Genomic DNA, 14,286 nt, shown 5'->3' with positions numbered 1-14,286 from the left:
AGTGCTAATTAAGGCAGGAACGCTGAACTTCCAAGGCACAGGAGCCTAAATATAGAGCGCATGAAATGTCAAGAGGCAGGGAGTTGCCGGGGTGCGTGGTTTGGGGGCCGTTGGCCAGAGAAGCCTCAGCTGAGATTCCTGGGTTGGACTAGATGGACCTTGGGGTCCCTTCGAACTCTGCTTCCAGGGGGAAAGAGGGGGGAATGCTGGGGGGAGGCAGGAGGGGGTCCCTGCTCCCCAAAGCACCAGAAGATGCTGGGCAGAACACTCTTTGGTGGCACTTGGGCAGCTTTAAAACCCCTCCCCCCCCCACGGCCTTTGCATGACCCACACCCATGGGTGCTGTGCGTTGCCAGGCCAGGGATGCCACCAGCTCTGTGCCCGCAGAGTCCAGGGCTTTCGTCCCAAAACGCTTTCAGCTTCTGTTTCCTGCCAGCCCTTGGACTGGTGGGTCACCCCCCTCTCCATCTTCCAAGCCACAGGGCAGAAGGGCAAGGGGCTGCTGCAAAGGGCAACAAGAGGAAGGGCCCCTCTCTCCTCCTCCGTGGCCGCAGGGCACCCGAGGGAGACCCGCGTGCTTCCTGGAGGGTGTTTGCCTGCTCCTACCTTTCCCCGCCGGGCTCCCGGGTACCAGAGCAGAGTAGGAGGCACAGGTGAGCTGAGTAGCGTGCGGCCGACGATGGGAGCCGATGGCCCGTCTCCTTCCTCTGTGCTTGGCCGAGTGGCTGCTCTGCTCTGGAGTCAGGAGGCAGGCAGGGAGGGTGGCGCCGGCATCGTGACGCAGATGGCAGGCCTGAGCAGATTGCCGAACCTCCTCCCCGCCCCCCCCCCCCCCGCCGGCAGGGAGGCGGCTGCTCCTCCTTGCTGCGAAGGGAGATCCCTGCCGGAGCCGGGCCTTGCCTGGACACGCAACCGCTCTCCACCCCCTGCCCTACTTTCGGCTCAGCGACGAGAGCCGAGCCGCTGCTCCTCCTCCAGCCCAAAGGAAAGCAGGTCACAGAGGCAGGCGGCTCCCCCAGGGGCAGAAACCGCAGCCAGGTCCTCATTAGCTTGCCTGCCTGGAAATGAAAGCAGCCGTGCAGGGGGGGGGCAGAGAGGGAGTGGAGAGGGGGCTCAGGGCGCCCCAAGCTGCTCAGGGGCTCACCCGGGTCACTCGCAACCCACGGTGATATTTTAACGTTTTGTGACACGGCTGTTGCTCCTCTACCGATTATCAAATTTCTGATATCTGGGTTTCCGAAAGGGTTGTGGAATCTTGCTCCGTTTGATGTCGTTCATTCGAAAATTATTTAAAAATAAATTGTGACTTTATGTGCACCGGATCGGATGCTACAAGGCGTGCAATCCTCAATGTTTTATTGTGTTTTCCGGCTTGTGCATTATGGAGTGGCAATTTAAAACTGAAATGGAAGCGCTGGGGCAGAAGGAGGCTGGGGCTTTCCAGACAAGAGGCTCAGCTGAGAGGCCAGCAGGGGTGGGGGCTAATCCAGGATGCTGGAGACACGGAAGAAGGGGGGGAGGTCTGGGGAGGCTAAGCCCAGAGCAGACGGCAAGCGGAGCGCCTGGGATTTTTCTTTCATTTTTTCAAGGGGGAAACTCACTCCCCTACCCCAAATCCAAATTCAGTGCCTCTTTCACAGATGCAACCACATTTATTCATTCGGGTTTTTTTTTTCCATTTCAGGAAATTTACACACGGCTTGATCTCAAAACGAAAACCCTCAAAGAAAAGATAAAAGCATAAAATTTTATGTTTCTGTCGAATATTTCTGTTTAAAACAGAAAGATGAAATAGACTAGAAAGAGGTCCAAACTCATGCCAGGTTTCTAAGCATCTGGGTGAGGCTTGTCTAAACAAGGATGTGTTTTAAATGGGCACCCAAAAGGAAGGGAGATTGCTTGATATCAAAAGGCAGAGAGTTCCAAAGTGCAGGTGTGGCCAGACTAGGAACGGCCGAGCTCTTACACAGGTGGAGCAGGCATTACCTGGTACCTGCAGCAGCACCCGTTCTGCTGATCCAAGTGGTTAAGTGGGCGTGGATGGGTGAAGGGCCACCTCGCAGGTAAACTGGTCCCAATTTGTTGAGGGGTTTTTCTATACGGACAGGAACACCTTGACGTTGACCCAGGAGCAAATGGACCTCCAGTGTAGACATCCCAGCAAAAGGGGTTTCAAGCCTTGCTCTCGTCAGCAACCGCGCGGCAGCGTTCTGCACTGACGCTTCCGGGAATCCAGCCTTGAACTCAGCAACGAATGACTTAAGTCAGGGGTGTCCAACTTCCAAAAGACTGCGATCTACTCCCGCTATAAATAAGCTGGCGGTGATCTACCCATTGGATTGACCAGAGTTGTCAAGCATTCTTTGGGGGGGGGGGAATTGCGGTCACGCGATCGACCAGGATCGACTAGGGATGCCCCATGATTGACCGGTAGATCGCAATCAACCTGTTGGACACCCCTGACTTAAGAGATCCCTAGAGATGCCCTGGGAGGCCCTGAGGGGTCTGGAGATCTCAGTCTCCACCTTGGTCCTCTGCCTGACTTTGCAAGCAACGGCTTCAGGTCTACACTGCCAAGAAGGCAGCTAGGGCACCAGGAGAGGAGGGAGGAAACTCCCCATTAAGCAAAACTGGAGTGGTACGCCCTGCAGAGGACCTTAATGTCCATAAACAGCAACACCCTAGAGGTCCCGAGCCCATAGGAAGTCAGATTAGCCTCAACCAGAGCCAGGGCCTTTTCAACACTGGTGGAATGCTCTGTCTCCTGAGACCAGGGCCCTGCGGGATCTGATTTCTTTCCGCAGAGCCTGTAAGACAGAGTTGTTCCGCCTGGCCTTTGGCTTGGAATCAACTTGATCCCCTTCCCCTCTATCCTTTCTCCTTCTGTGATGGAACTCCTATTTGGGGGCTTCCCTGGCTTTTTTCTGGCCTACGTCTTCATCCCCAAAAAGTTTTTGGGTGTCTACTGAAATGAGGCTGCATTTTAATGTTGTATTTTAATCTTGTTTTTAAGTTGTATTTTAATCAATTGTTTTTATACCTGGTGTTAGCCGCCCTGAGCCCAGTCTTGGCTGGGGAGGGCGGGGTATAAATAAAATTTATTATTATTATTATTATTATTATTATTATTATTATTATTATTATTATTATTTCCTGGGACTCGGGGACGCCCCTTCTTCCCCTCCTAGGCTCTCAAAATGATGTGAGAGAGGCGCCTAGAAAGAGCCACAAGCCTCCTAGTTCAGCTGATGGAATCACAGAAGTGAAGACTTGGAAGGGACACCAAAGGCCATCTAGTCCAACCCCCTGCAAGGCAGAAAGCATGCAGCTGTTCACAATTAACAACGTGGGTCCAGTTGAGCTGCGAGATCTTCCTCGCCCCCTGTGTGCCCACTCGACCACTTCCATGGGTGCAACTGGGCCTGTGACAGGGGCCACATAATTCACCCCCAACCCTCAGTGGTAAGAAATCAACCTTACAGAGTGGTGGTGCCCAAACTTTGGAACTCCCTGCCTTTTGACGTCACTGCACTGCTTTCAGCTAAAACCGTACTTCTGCTTAGCCGAGTCTGCCTGGATGCTTGGAAAAGTCTTGTGTGTCTTTTAGTCTATTGCCATTCAAACTTTTTGAAAGTCTTAAATCATTGCTCTTAGCTTTTCTCAAGTGACAATCTTACGCTTTCATCTTTTCTGTAAACGGCTCTGATAACAACCAAGCGGCGCGTAAATTTTAGGAGATAAAAGGACCGTATTTTTCACTCTATAAGATGCACCAGATCATAAGATGCACCTAATTTTTGGAGGAGGAAAACAAGAAAAAACATATTCTGAATCCCAGAAGCCAGAACAGCAAGAGGGATCGCTGCACAGCGAAAGCAGCAATCCCTCTTGCTGTTCTGGCTTCTGGGATAGCTGCGCAGCCTGCATTCGCTCCATAAGACGCACACACATTTCCCCTTACTTTTTAGGAGGGAAAAAGTGAGTCTTATAGAGCAAAAAATACGGTAATTCATGAAAGAAGGTGCTCAGGTGCAGCCAGGAGCCTCGCAAGGCCACAAGCTGCTCCCGGAAGAGAACCCAGGAACCGGCCTCATTGAGGACTAGTAACCCTGCGCCAGCCAAGCACAGGCCCCGGAGAGCCTCTGCCCCAGTGCAAGGAGGGTCAAGGCCCCCAGAGGCCCCCTGGCAACCACTTTCACATGCTGGCATCTGGCCACGCTCCCTAGGGAAGTGGAGGAGTCAGTGGGGGGCAGGACGGAGGGGCTCCGGCCCTTTCGCCACCGGCCTTCCCTACCTTCGTAGGCCTTGGCTGCGTTGACCAAGCTGGACCACTCCAGGCCGGCGGCCGTGTCCGGGAGGGGCATCAGGCCCGGGTCAATGCGCCGCAGAGGCTTTTCCCGCACGTCCGTCAAGGAGAGCTCAGAGGCTGAAATGGTGCCTGCAGGGAGAGCAACGCATAGCTGTCAACCTACAGATTTTAAAATAAGGGACCAGCAGCCAAAATAAGGGATTTTGCTTAGCTTATGCATAAATCTGGCACTGATGGAGCCAGGCTGCTTTTGCTGCGACTAACTGTGTCTTGCAGGGGGTTGGACTAGATGATCCTAAGGGTCTACAACTCCGACTAAAGAAGAGTGGCAGAAAAAACTGATGAACGACGTTGAGATGGCAAAGCTTACAGGCAGAATTAGAAACCAGGAAGAGGACCTCTTTAATAAAGAATGGGGAAAGTTTATAAATTAGCTGAAAAGCTATTGTCAAGAGTTACATACATTAGTCGGATTGACTGAAAACTTGTAGTAAAAATTTGAACTATGGATGGACAAATGATTTATAAAAATAGAGTTATGAAAGGGATGCAGAGGGGGAAATCACTACATTAAGATGCTGCACTTGTTGGAGGGGGTGCTAAGCAGCAGTCGGGGCTGACGTCGTCCTGGCGCAAGGAGTTCCATCGGCCCTTCCCTGCCCGAGGAGGAGGGGGAGGGAGGGAGACTCTCGCCCACCTCACAATGCGTCCCTCGCGGCGGAGGGCCCTGAGCCGCTGCTTCCCTCCCGAGCCGGGCGAGCGTGAAACTCGGGAAATTTAAGGGACACCATCAATAAGGGACAGCAGTGGGAAACGGCGCTGGGATAAGGGAGTTTCCCGCCAAATAAGGGACGGTTGACAGCTATGGAGCAACGGCCTCGTCAGGCGGCTGCCAACGTCTCCCCAGACAAGACTACCCTCCATGCCAAGCGCGCCTGGTTTGAAGGCCCCCCCACCAGGTGGAACCAGAGCCAAGACACAGCATCTCCAGTCAGCAGAAGATTCTGGGGCTCTGGGGAGCCAGTGTCAACTAGGCCCCGGGAGAAACCAGGGTTCAAATCCTGCCACATGGCCACAAAGCTCATGGGGGGGGGGGCTTTGGGGCCAGTCACTGCCTCTCCGAGCTCAGGCTACCTCCCAGGGTTGTTGTTGTTATTATGGGGGTGAGAGGAGGGGTGAACCACGTTGCCTGGGGGGGTGTCCCCTGTTTGGCTCACAATAGACAGGGAAGGCTTAAAAGGATGCTTGCCCAGGAGAAAGCTTTTCTCCCTCTCACAGTGCTCAAACTCGTGACATCCAAAGGAAGGCGGATGTTGGAAGATTGAGGAGGATAAAAGGAAACCCTCCTTTATACAGCAGTATACAGATTTAATATAATAATAATAATAATAATAATAATAATAATAAGTCCTTCACGTAGCACAGAGTTGAACTGCGGAACTCCCTGCCACAGGAGGCAATGAAGACACCTGGATGTCTTTTAAAAAGAGGGTTGGGCAAGTTCACAGAGAAGGAGAGGCCTTTGGAGGGCTCCCAGTCAGGATGGCTCTGCTCTGCCCTCCACGGTCATTGGCAGTGAATGCTCCTGAAACCCTGGGAGGGAAGCAGTGCTAATTCTCCCCTGGCCTCCTCGCTGGCCCAAGTAGGACTAATTCAGCCAGCTAGCCCTGGTGACTATCTAATGCTTATTAGATGTAAAAGGTAAAGGTAAAGGGACCCCTGACCATTAGGTGCAGTCGTGGCCGACTCTGGGGTTGTGGCGCTCATCTCGCTTTACTGGCCGAGGGAGCTTCCGGGCCATGTGGCCAGCATGACTAAGCCGCTTCTGGTGCACGAGAGCAACATACGGAAACGTCGTTTACCTTCCCGCCAGAGCGGTACCTATTTATCTACTTGTACTTTGACGTGCTTTCGAGCCCTTAGGTTGGCAGGAGCTGGGACTGAGCAATGGGAGCTCACCCCGTCGCAGGGATTCGAACCGCCGACCTTCCGAACGGCGAGCCCTAGGCTCTGTGGCTTCCCCAAATTGATTTCTGAACTTTGAATTTTATTGTTATTCGTGTTTTTATACTGCCTTTTATGCTGCTTCTACAATTGTTTTAAATTTGTTGTTAGCCCTGAGCCCGGTTTTCTGAACCGGGAAGGGCGGGGTATAAATAAAAAGTTGTTGTTATTATTATTATTATGGTCCCCCCCAAAGCAGAACTCACCCTTCCTCTCCGAGAGGCCCCCGTTGCTGGGGGTGGGGTGCTGCTTCCGCACGGGCAGGGTACTGAAGGTGCTGGTGAAGAGCACATCCCCCGGCAGGGGCTGCTCAAAGCCGTAGGCGCTGGCATAGCTGGGGTCTCGCCTCCCGCTGCACAGGCTCTCGTCCGACAGCGTCCTCTGCAGGGTCTTCTGGGGGGACTGAGGGCAGGAAGAGAGACACGGTCAGAGGAGACTCGGGAGAGGGAAGACCCGCTGAGGCCGGGGACGCTCTTTCTCCCACAGGGGCTATAGAGACGCTCCTGGGAGGCCCAGAAGCAAAGAGGATGGAGAGCACATCACCTGGAATCATAGAGCGGAAAGGGAACCCTGGGGGCAATCTAGTCCAGCCCCCTGAAATAACGCTGGAATTGCAGTGGACAGAGGGCTTAAGAAGGAGAGAGCCGCACAATTCCAAGGGAGTCCGCACCACTGTCAAAACGGCTCAGAAAAGTCTTCCCAAAGTTTAGGCAAAGAATTCCCTTTGCTGTCATTGGAGCCCCTTGGTTCAGATCCCAACCTCTGGAGCCACGGAAAGCAAGCTGGTTCCCTCTTCTATGGAACAGCCCTTCAGGTACAGTCATACCTCGGGTTACAGACGCTTCAGGTTGCGGACCACCAAAACCCGGAAGTATCGGAACAGGTTACTTCTGAGTTTTGGTAGTCTTGCATGTGCAGAAGTGCTAAATTGCGCTTTGCGCATGTGCAGATGCGCCGAATCGCAACCCACACGTGCGCAGACGCGCCGCATGGATCACGTTTGCAACCCAAGCGTCCACTGTATTTTTTTAAAAAGATATTTATTAAAGTTTTCAATATTAATACAATAAAAATCAAAAAGAAAAAATAACAAAAATACAAAAATAAAAATAATTAAAAACACACAAAGTTTCCATTACTTATTTTCCATTAACTTATTTCCCAGACCTCCTCGTACCTCCCTTTTTTGTATTCCAATTCAGATTGTTAGTTCAGCAAATCCTTATCAATAAATTTTAACCTGCTTCTAGACCTGCTTCTAGGCGTCCACTGTATTTAAAGAGGGCTGTCACTTCTCTGTAATCTCTTTTCCGGGCCAAACAGCCCCAACTCCAGCAACCGTTCACAGAAGCGTAGAATCAGAGATTTGGAAGTGACCTCTTGGGTCATTTAATCCAACCCCCTGCAACGCAGGAATCTCAGCTAAAGCACTTGTGCCAGGTGGCCAATCCTCACGAGGCTTAAGTTTCCAATCCCTTGGTCATCTTGGTCACCTTCCTCTGCACACCTTCCAGTTACCAACATCCTCCTTAAACTGTGGTGCCCAGAACTGGACACAGTATTCCAAGTGTGGTCTGACCAAGGCCAAATAGAGAGGGACTATGACTTCCCTTGATCTGGACACTAGACTTCTGTGGGTGCAGCCTGGAATAGCATTTGCTTGTTTTGCTGCTGCATCACGCGGGTGACTCATGCCAAGAGCTTCCTAATCGCTCCGCCTTGCTTCCTGGGCTCTGGGAAGGTGGCACGAAATAGCGGCTGGGCCCTCCCGCTTCCTGCCCCCCCAGCTCGCCATTTATTCAATTCCCTTCTACCTCCGTGCAATTCTGCAAGCGCGCGAAGTACAGTCATACCTCGGGATGAATACGGTTCAGGTGTTTTCGGGTTGCGCTCCACGGCGACCCGGAAGTAACAGAACACGTTACTTCTGGGTTTCACTGCTCGCGCAGATGCTCAAAATGCTGTCATGCGCGTAAGCAGCGAAACGCAACCTGCACACGCACAGTCGCGTGTTACGTTCGCTTCAGAAGTACCACTGTACAGTCATACCTCAAGCTGAATGTGCTTCAGATTGAGCGCTTTGGGGTTACACTCCGCGGCAACCCGGAAGTAACGGAGCGCGTTACTTCCGGGTTTCACAGCTCGCGCATGCGCTGACGCTCAAAACGACGTCACACGCATGCATGGAAGTGGCAAAATGCAACCCGCGCACACACAGACACGCCGTCGCATCTTACGCTCCATTCAGGATGCGAACGGGGCTCTGGAAGGGATCCCGTTCGCAACCCAAGGTACCACTGCACTGTATTTTTCGCTCCATACGACGCACATTTTCCTCCTAAAAAGTAAGGGGAAATGTCTGTGCGTCTTATGGAGCGAATGTGTGGTCGATTGCTGTCTCCCTTTCTGGCCCCACACCCTTGCCCTGGCCTCCGCTGTTGAATGTTCTGCAGGCAGAGGCCGTTTGTTTCCCCAGCGACGTGTGACTGGCTGATTAGATTACAGTGGTACCTCGGGTTAAGTACTTAATTTGTTCCGGAGGTCTGTTCTCAACCTGAAACTGTTCTTAACCTGAAGCACCACTTTAGCTAATGGAGCCTCCTGCTGCCACCGTGCCGCCGGAGCACAATTTCTGTTCTCATCCTGAAGAAAAGTTCTTAACCTGAAGCACTATTACTGGGTTAGCGGAGTCTGTAACCTGAAGCGTATGTAACCTGAGGTACCACTGTATCTGTCTGGAAACTGTAGAAACAGCTCCCTTTCCTTTCTTAAAGAAGCTGCAGAACTGTGAGTTGAACCCCATAAAAACAGGATTTTTTCCCGTTGCAAAGTAAGCTCAACAACTTTGAGCTGATCCTCAAAAAAGGGGGCTTTCCCCCTTTCCTCCTCTAAGAATTAGGTGGGTCTTATAGTCGGGTGCGTCTTATGGGGCGAAAAATACGGCAAGTCACGCAGGGAGTTGCATGTCTGCTGGACTCTGCGTGCTGCCAGTCCCCTCTTCCTCCCAAACTCACCAAATCCCTCTCCTGCTCGGCGGAGCCGCCGTCCATGATGATCAGCTTCTTCAGGTCGTCCTCAATGGTGGACTTGTAGGTCTTGCGTGGGGAGCGGAGGTCACGCAGGGAGGCCCTTAGGCGTGGCTGCCCAAAGACATTCTTGGTGTTCAGGTCCACTTGCCTGGGGGGAGAGAAAAGGGGGTGATGGAGAGGAGAGGCTGCAAAATTCGGGGCTTTTTCACTTAGGGGAGAGGCAGTGTTATCGGAGAACTCTGAGGGCTCCCTTGGACAAAAAACAAGGACACCAGCCAGGAATACCAGGGCAAAACAGCAGCCAGTAGGCTTGGTCTTTATTGAAGACTATCGCGACAGGACTCCCACCTGCCACCAGGTGGAACAAGATGGAAGCCCCAAACAAAAGAGAACCCAAACTTTTATTAGCTGCTGATCCCCATGTTACACCCCCCCCAACTACATCACTGTTACATCATGAAAGGGGAGGTCTGGTGGCAGTAATCTGAGCATCCTGGACCCTGCCCCACGGTTCCCCTTGCCCTCCACCAAACACCCATCAAGTGTAACAAAAGAGATCTTTACATTTCCCTGTTTCCCAGCCAAGTTAATCCCACCCTTTTCGCTTCATCTGGGTTTGTTATTTCCGGAATGGCTACCTGTCTGGCACTCAGGTATCAGGATGCCAGGGATTATCACTCAGGCAGAGGGGCTGCTGAGTAGCTGAGCTCACATGTCTATATGAATTTCTGAAGTTTTCCAGTGAGCCAGTACATAGACACATTTATCAGTGAATTCTTACATTTGGTATCGTGCAGCAGAGGCCCTTTGAATAGATAGGAAGAAACTGCGATGAAGTGTTTTGTGGGGACAAATCACAAAAGTCACAAAAGCGATTGTGCTGGTTTTGGTAGTGGGCTGCATGTGCATGCTATCTGCTGGAGGGGAAACCCCCCCCCCCAACCTATACATAAATTCCTGCAACAGTAGTACAGCTTGTTCCCTAAGTTGCACAGACTTCATTGGCCTTCCAGAAGCACACCTCAAGAGCCACCTGGTTGGCCATGGTGGGGTGTGCTCCTTGCTCCCCCCCCCCCAGCAGCCCCCCCCCCCAGACGCAGGCCAAGCCGCAGAGCAGCAGGACCGCCTTCATCCATCCAACGCGAGCTGATGCGTTAAAGGGTTGCTGTGGCTGATCTGTCTCTCTGCCCCCCAGCCCCCAACCCCAGGCAGGAGTGCTGGCAAGGGGTCTGCACATGCTCAGAGGCCCTCTCATCTTCACTTCTGCCTTGCACACTCCAGGGGGCGAGTCCTAAACAGACCTCAAAAATCAAGCCCAGCCAAAATGGCTTTGAATGCGCCTCCCTCTTTCCCCGCCCCCCAGCAGAAGGAGAAGGCCAGGCCCCCTACTCACTTCTTGGGGTCTGCAAAGGCCGTGGGCCTGGCGGGGGTCTCCTCGCCCCTCTTCCACCCAGCTGGGAGGTGCTTGTTCCTGCCACTCTGCTTGGAGAAGAAGGACTTGGGAACAGAGGCCGAGAGCTGGAAGGAGCTGGACTGCGGCATGTGGGGGCCCCGTGTGGCGTCAGCCGGGGGCGCCTTGTACGCCTGGGCAGGGTACGTGGCCCTGCCGCTGCTGAAAAACAGAGAGGAGGCTCAATTCACCATGGGGAGGGTGTTGGGGACACAGGCAGAGATCGCTAGTGTGATAGGAATTTTGAGGTCTTACATATGTGTTAAATGTTCATAAGTGTACCAACCAAGCACATACATAGATCAGCACAGGAAGACCAACCTGGAACCATTTTTATTCCCAAACTGTCCCAAACTGAGCAAATGTTTTCTGGAAAACTGGAAAAGCCTCCCCATTGTCTTTTCCTTCACAAATCCTGTCTTAAGGGTATGTCTGTGTTTCAATACGGTGTGAGCCTGTGACCTGGCCCAGGAACTAAGTATTTACCACTACAAAAGACTGGCCAGGCTTCCCAGGCAATCCAATAAATTAACCTGCCAGACAGGAGATAAACAACAACAGGAGAAAAACAATATTCAAATTTCTGTTTTAGACTGCCTTTTCTGTGATGTAGGTGTGATGTATCTGAGGGGTGGTCTTAGGTTACACCCCTTCTGTGATGTATGTATGATGTTTCTGGGGGTGGTCTTGATCTACAGGGTGGCAATTTCAAAAGTCTTTATAAGGCCTTGCATGCCATTTTTCTGGGTCCCTCCTCTCTCCTGCGGGTGAGCGGAGCACCCAGTTGCATCAGAGCAATAAAGATCAAGCTTACTAGCTGCTTTGCTTCTCAATATTCTCTGGTTGGCCTCTGTTATTCTCTCCTACCAATAGGGAACCTATGTAAGGACTCTATATGGGTTCTTGGATACCCCATAAGGGAAAAGGGCAATTTTTGTTTACAACACAGACGTGCAGCTCCCCTGCAAGGGGGCAGGAGTTCTGTGGGGAGAGGCCACCTGACCAAAGGGGTCTTGCTCGTTCAGCTGCTACCTGGGACCTGTGAAAAAAAGACAGCTACGGAACCCAGAAATTACACAAAACAAAACAAAAGAATTGCTGTGAAAATCCCTGAAACGAGAGGTAATTGACTATGGAATTGAATAAAAAAAATTAAGGAAAAATTAACCAAAGACTTAACGAGATGCTGGCTACAAAACTCGTTTCACGGAACTAATCAGTTTCCTCAGAAGGAAATAAAGAATTTTAAACCGTAAATAATTTTAAGTGATATCAAGCAAACTCAAGAGCAGGGCTGAGACGCTTCCTTGAGTTTACAAAAAAGGTATAAAAACCTCAATGACAAGTTTTAAACATAGCCCTATTTAAGAGAACATTGTAAACCTTAAATGGTTTTCAATGATTCCCAGCAAACTCAAGAGCAGGGCTAAAACGCTTCCCTGAGTTTACAAAAAGAAAAACTTACAAAGGAATACGAGATAAGCTGTTTTAAGTTTCAAACAAACTCAAAAACAGGGCAGAAACTCAAAAACAGGGCTAAGCGCTCCTGACTGCTGATGTTGGACCTGGCGTGCTTGTGGGGAATGGCCACCAGGGGGCAGGAGGGGCTGCTGTTTTAGGGTGCCCATTTGGAGGTGGCTTTGGGGGAGGAGGTTGGGTGGCGTAGGGTTAAAAACATGTTTTTCCACGGTGCATGTTTTAAGCATCACCATTATTATATTTGTTCATATCCCACTTTTCTCCCCATACGGGGACTTTTAGGAGGCTTACGGCTAAAGTAAGAACAGACACAAACAGAAGGGGGAAAGGAATAGTTGAAAACAATTAAACGTTAACAGAATAGCTGTATCTATATAAAAACATGCAGAATCGTGATAATGAAAACATCACCACCCTGATTAATGCCCTCCCCTCAGATGTCAAGGGAATAAACAACTATTTGACTTTTGGAAGACACCTGCAAGGCACTCCTGTAACTTCTTAATGATTGGTGCTTTCTTGTGTTTTTAATATTTTGTTGGGAGCCGCCCAGGGCAACCCAGTCGGATCAGAGATATAAATAATAATAATAATTAGTTAAAGGAAAGGAGGGAAGTCCAGGAGATTCTTTGGAATCTTGTTTCTGTGTTGTATGTTGGATATTTGACTGTAAAAGTTTGATCTGAAAAACCAAATAAATAAATACAGTGGTACCTCGGGTTAAGAACTTAATTTGTTCTGGAGGTCCATTCTTAACCTGAAACTGTTCTTAACTTGAAGCACCACTTTAGCTAATGGGGCCTCCCACTGCTGCTGAGCGATTTCTGTTCTCATCCTGAGGTAAAGTTCTTAATCCGAGGTACTATTTCTGGGTTAGCAGAGTCTGTAACCTGAAGCATTTGTAAACTGAAGCATCTGTAACCCGAGGTACCACTGTATTATTATTATTATTATTAATAATAATAATGTCATCAGGATTGTATAAATAATAGTAATATTATTATTATGATTATCATCATCATCATCATCAAAGCACCAGCCTTTCCGTTATCCAAGAGGGACAAGGAAGAGCAAGAAGGCCTTGCAGAGGGTTGGACTAGATGAGCCCTGGGTTCCTTTCCAAACCTAAAATTCTATGGTTCTAGCAGGGGCACCCGGGAGGGAGGGGGCCAGCCCCAGAGAGGCCCCGCTCACCTTGGCTGCTTGAAGTGGTGGTTCCCGCTGCCGCCCCGGGCAGCCCCTCCGGAGCCCACCCCAAAGGCCTTGGGGCCGTGGTAGCCCCAGCTCTGCCCGCCGGAACCGACGGCTGGGGACGCATCCCTGCGCTTGCCGCTGCCCGCAGCCTCGTGCAAGGCGCCGCCGAAGGGTGGCGGGGCCTTGGTGGCAGGCTTGTCCCTGCGCGAGGAGGACTTGGCACTGGTGGCGTCGATGCCGCTGTCGCTGGAGCCCCCCTTGACCAGGGGGTCCGGGTCGGCCTCGGCAGGGTCGGGCGTGTCGAACCAGCGCTCGTCGCTGTGGCTGCTGGAGGCGTTGCTGGAGAGCGTGTTGCTGCTGGAATGGCTGCTGGAGTAGTGCCCTTCACCCTGGAAGCGGGGAGAGCAAGGGCGTCAGGCCTGCGGAGGGGGAGGCCTCTGCGGGAAGGGGGTCCCCCCGCCAGCGCGCACCCCAGCTCACCTTGGAGTGCCGGTTGGGAGAGTCCTTGCCCGCCAGCTCCTGCCTGCTCGGCCGCTTGCTGCCAGACGGTGCTGATGCCCTGGGCTGTGCGGGCACGTGCCAAAGAGGCTCTGCCAAGGTCAAAGGAAGCCGGGAGTCACACCTTCAGAAAGAGCCCCTTGTACACACACACACACACACACACACACACACACACCAGCCTGCCACATGCTCCAGCGACTTCCAATAACGGATTTCTGGCTGCTAGATCAGGCCCAGGGGAAGCCTAGGGGGAAGTCCACAAGCAGAATTCGAACACAAAACCCTCGGCCTTCCTGCAGCTTCCAGAAGCTGGCATTCGG

At 51.7% G+C, this 14,286-nt stretch overlaps 1 protein-coding gene and 1 long non-coding RNA gene across 3 annotated transcripts in view; both read right to left on the bottom strand.

Annotated features, from left to right (window-relative positions):
- The window catches only part of LOC310851804, a 442,605-nt gene that overhangs the window by 64,280 nt on the left and 364,039 nt on the right, over positions 1–14,286 (bottom strand). The window lies entirely within an intron of this gene.
- SIPA1L3 (signal induced proliferation associated 1 like 3) overlaps positions 1–14,286 on the bottom strand; it is a 104,681-nt gene that overhangs the window by 9,994 nt on the left and 80,401 nt on the right. For both annotated transcript variants that reach the window (XM_083753589.1, XM_083753590.1), the window contains exons 13-18: positions 13,946–14,055; positions 13,466–13,854; positions 10,736–10,954; positions 9,328–9,490; positions 6,520–6,715; positions 4,295–4,438 (exon numbers count right to left, since the gene is read on the bottom strand). In XM_083753589.1, coding sequence (XP_083609715.1) covers positions 4,295–4,438; positions 6,520–6,715; positions 9,328–9,490; positions 10,736–10,954; positions 13,466–13,854; positions 13,946–14,055 — 1,221 coding nt within the window. The remainder of the gene's footprint in view (positions 1–4,294; positions 4,439–6,519; positions 6,716–9,327; positions 9,491–10,735; positions 10,955–13,465; positions 13,855–13,945; positions 14,056–14,286) is intronic.

This window comes from Podarcis gaigeae, assembly GCF_964106915.1.
Source record: "Podarcis gaigeae genome assembly, chromosome: 8".
Lineage (NCBI taxonomy): Eukaryota > Metazoa > Chordata > Lepidosauria > Squamata > Lacertidae > Podarcis > Podarcis gaigeae.
This window is presented reverse-complemented; position numbering and strand designations above follow the sequence as displayed.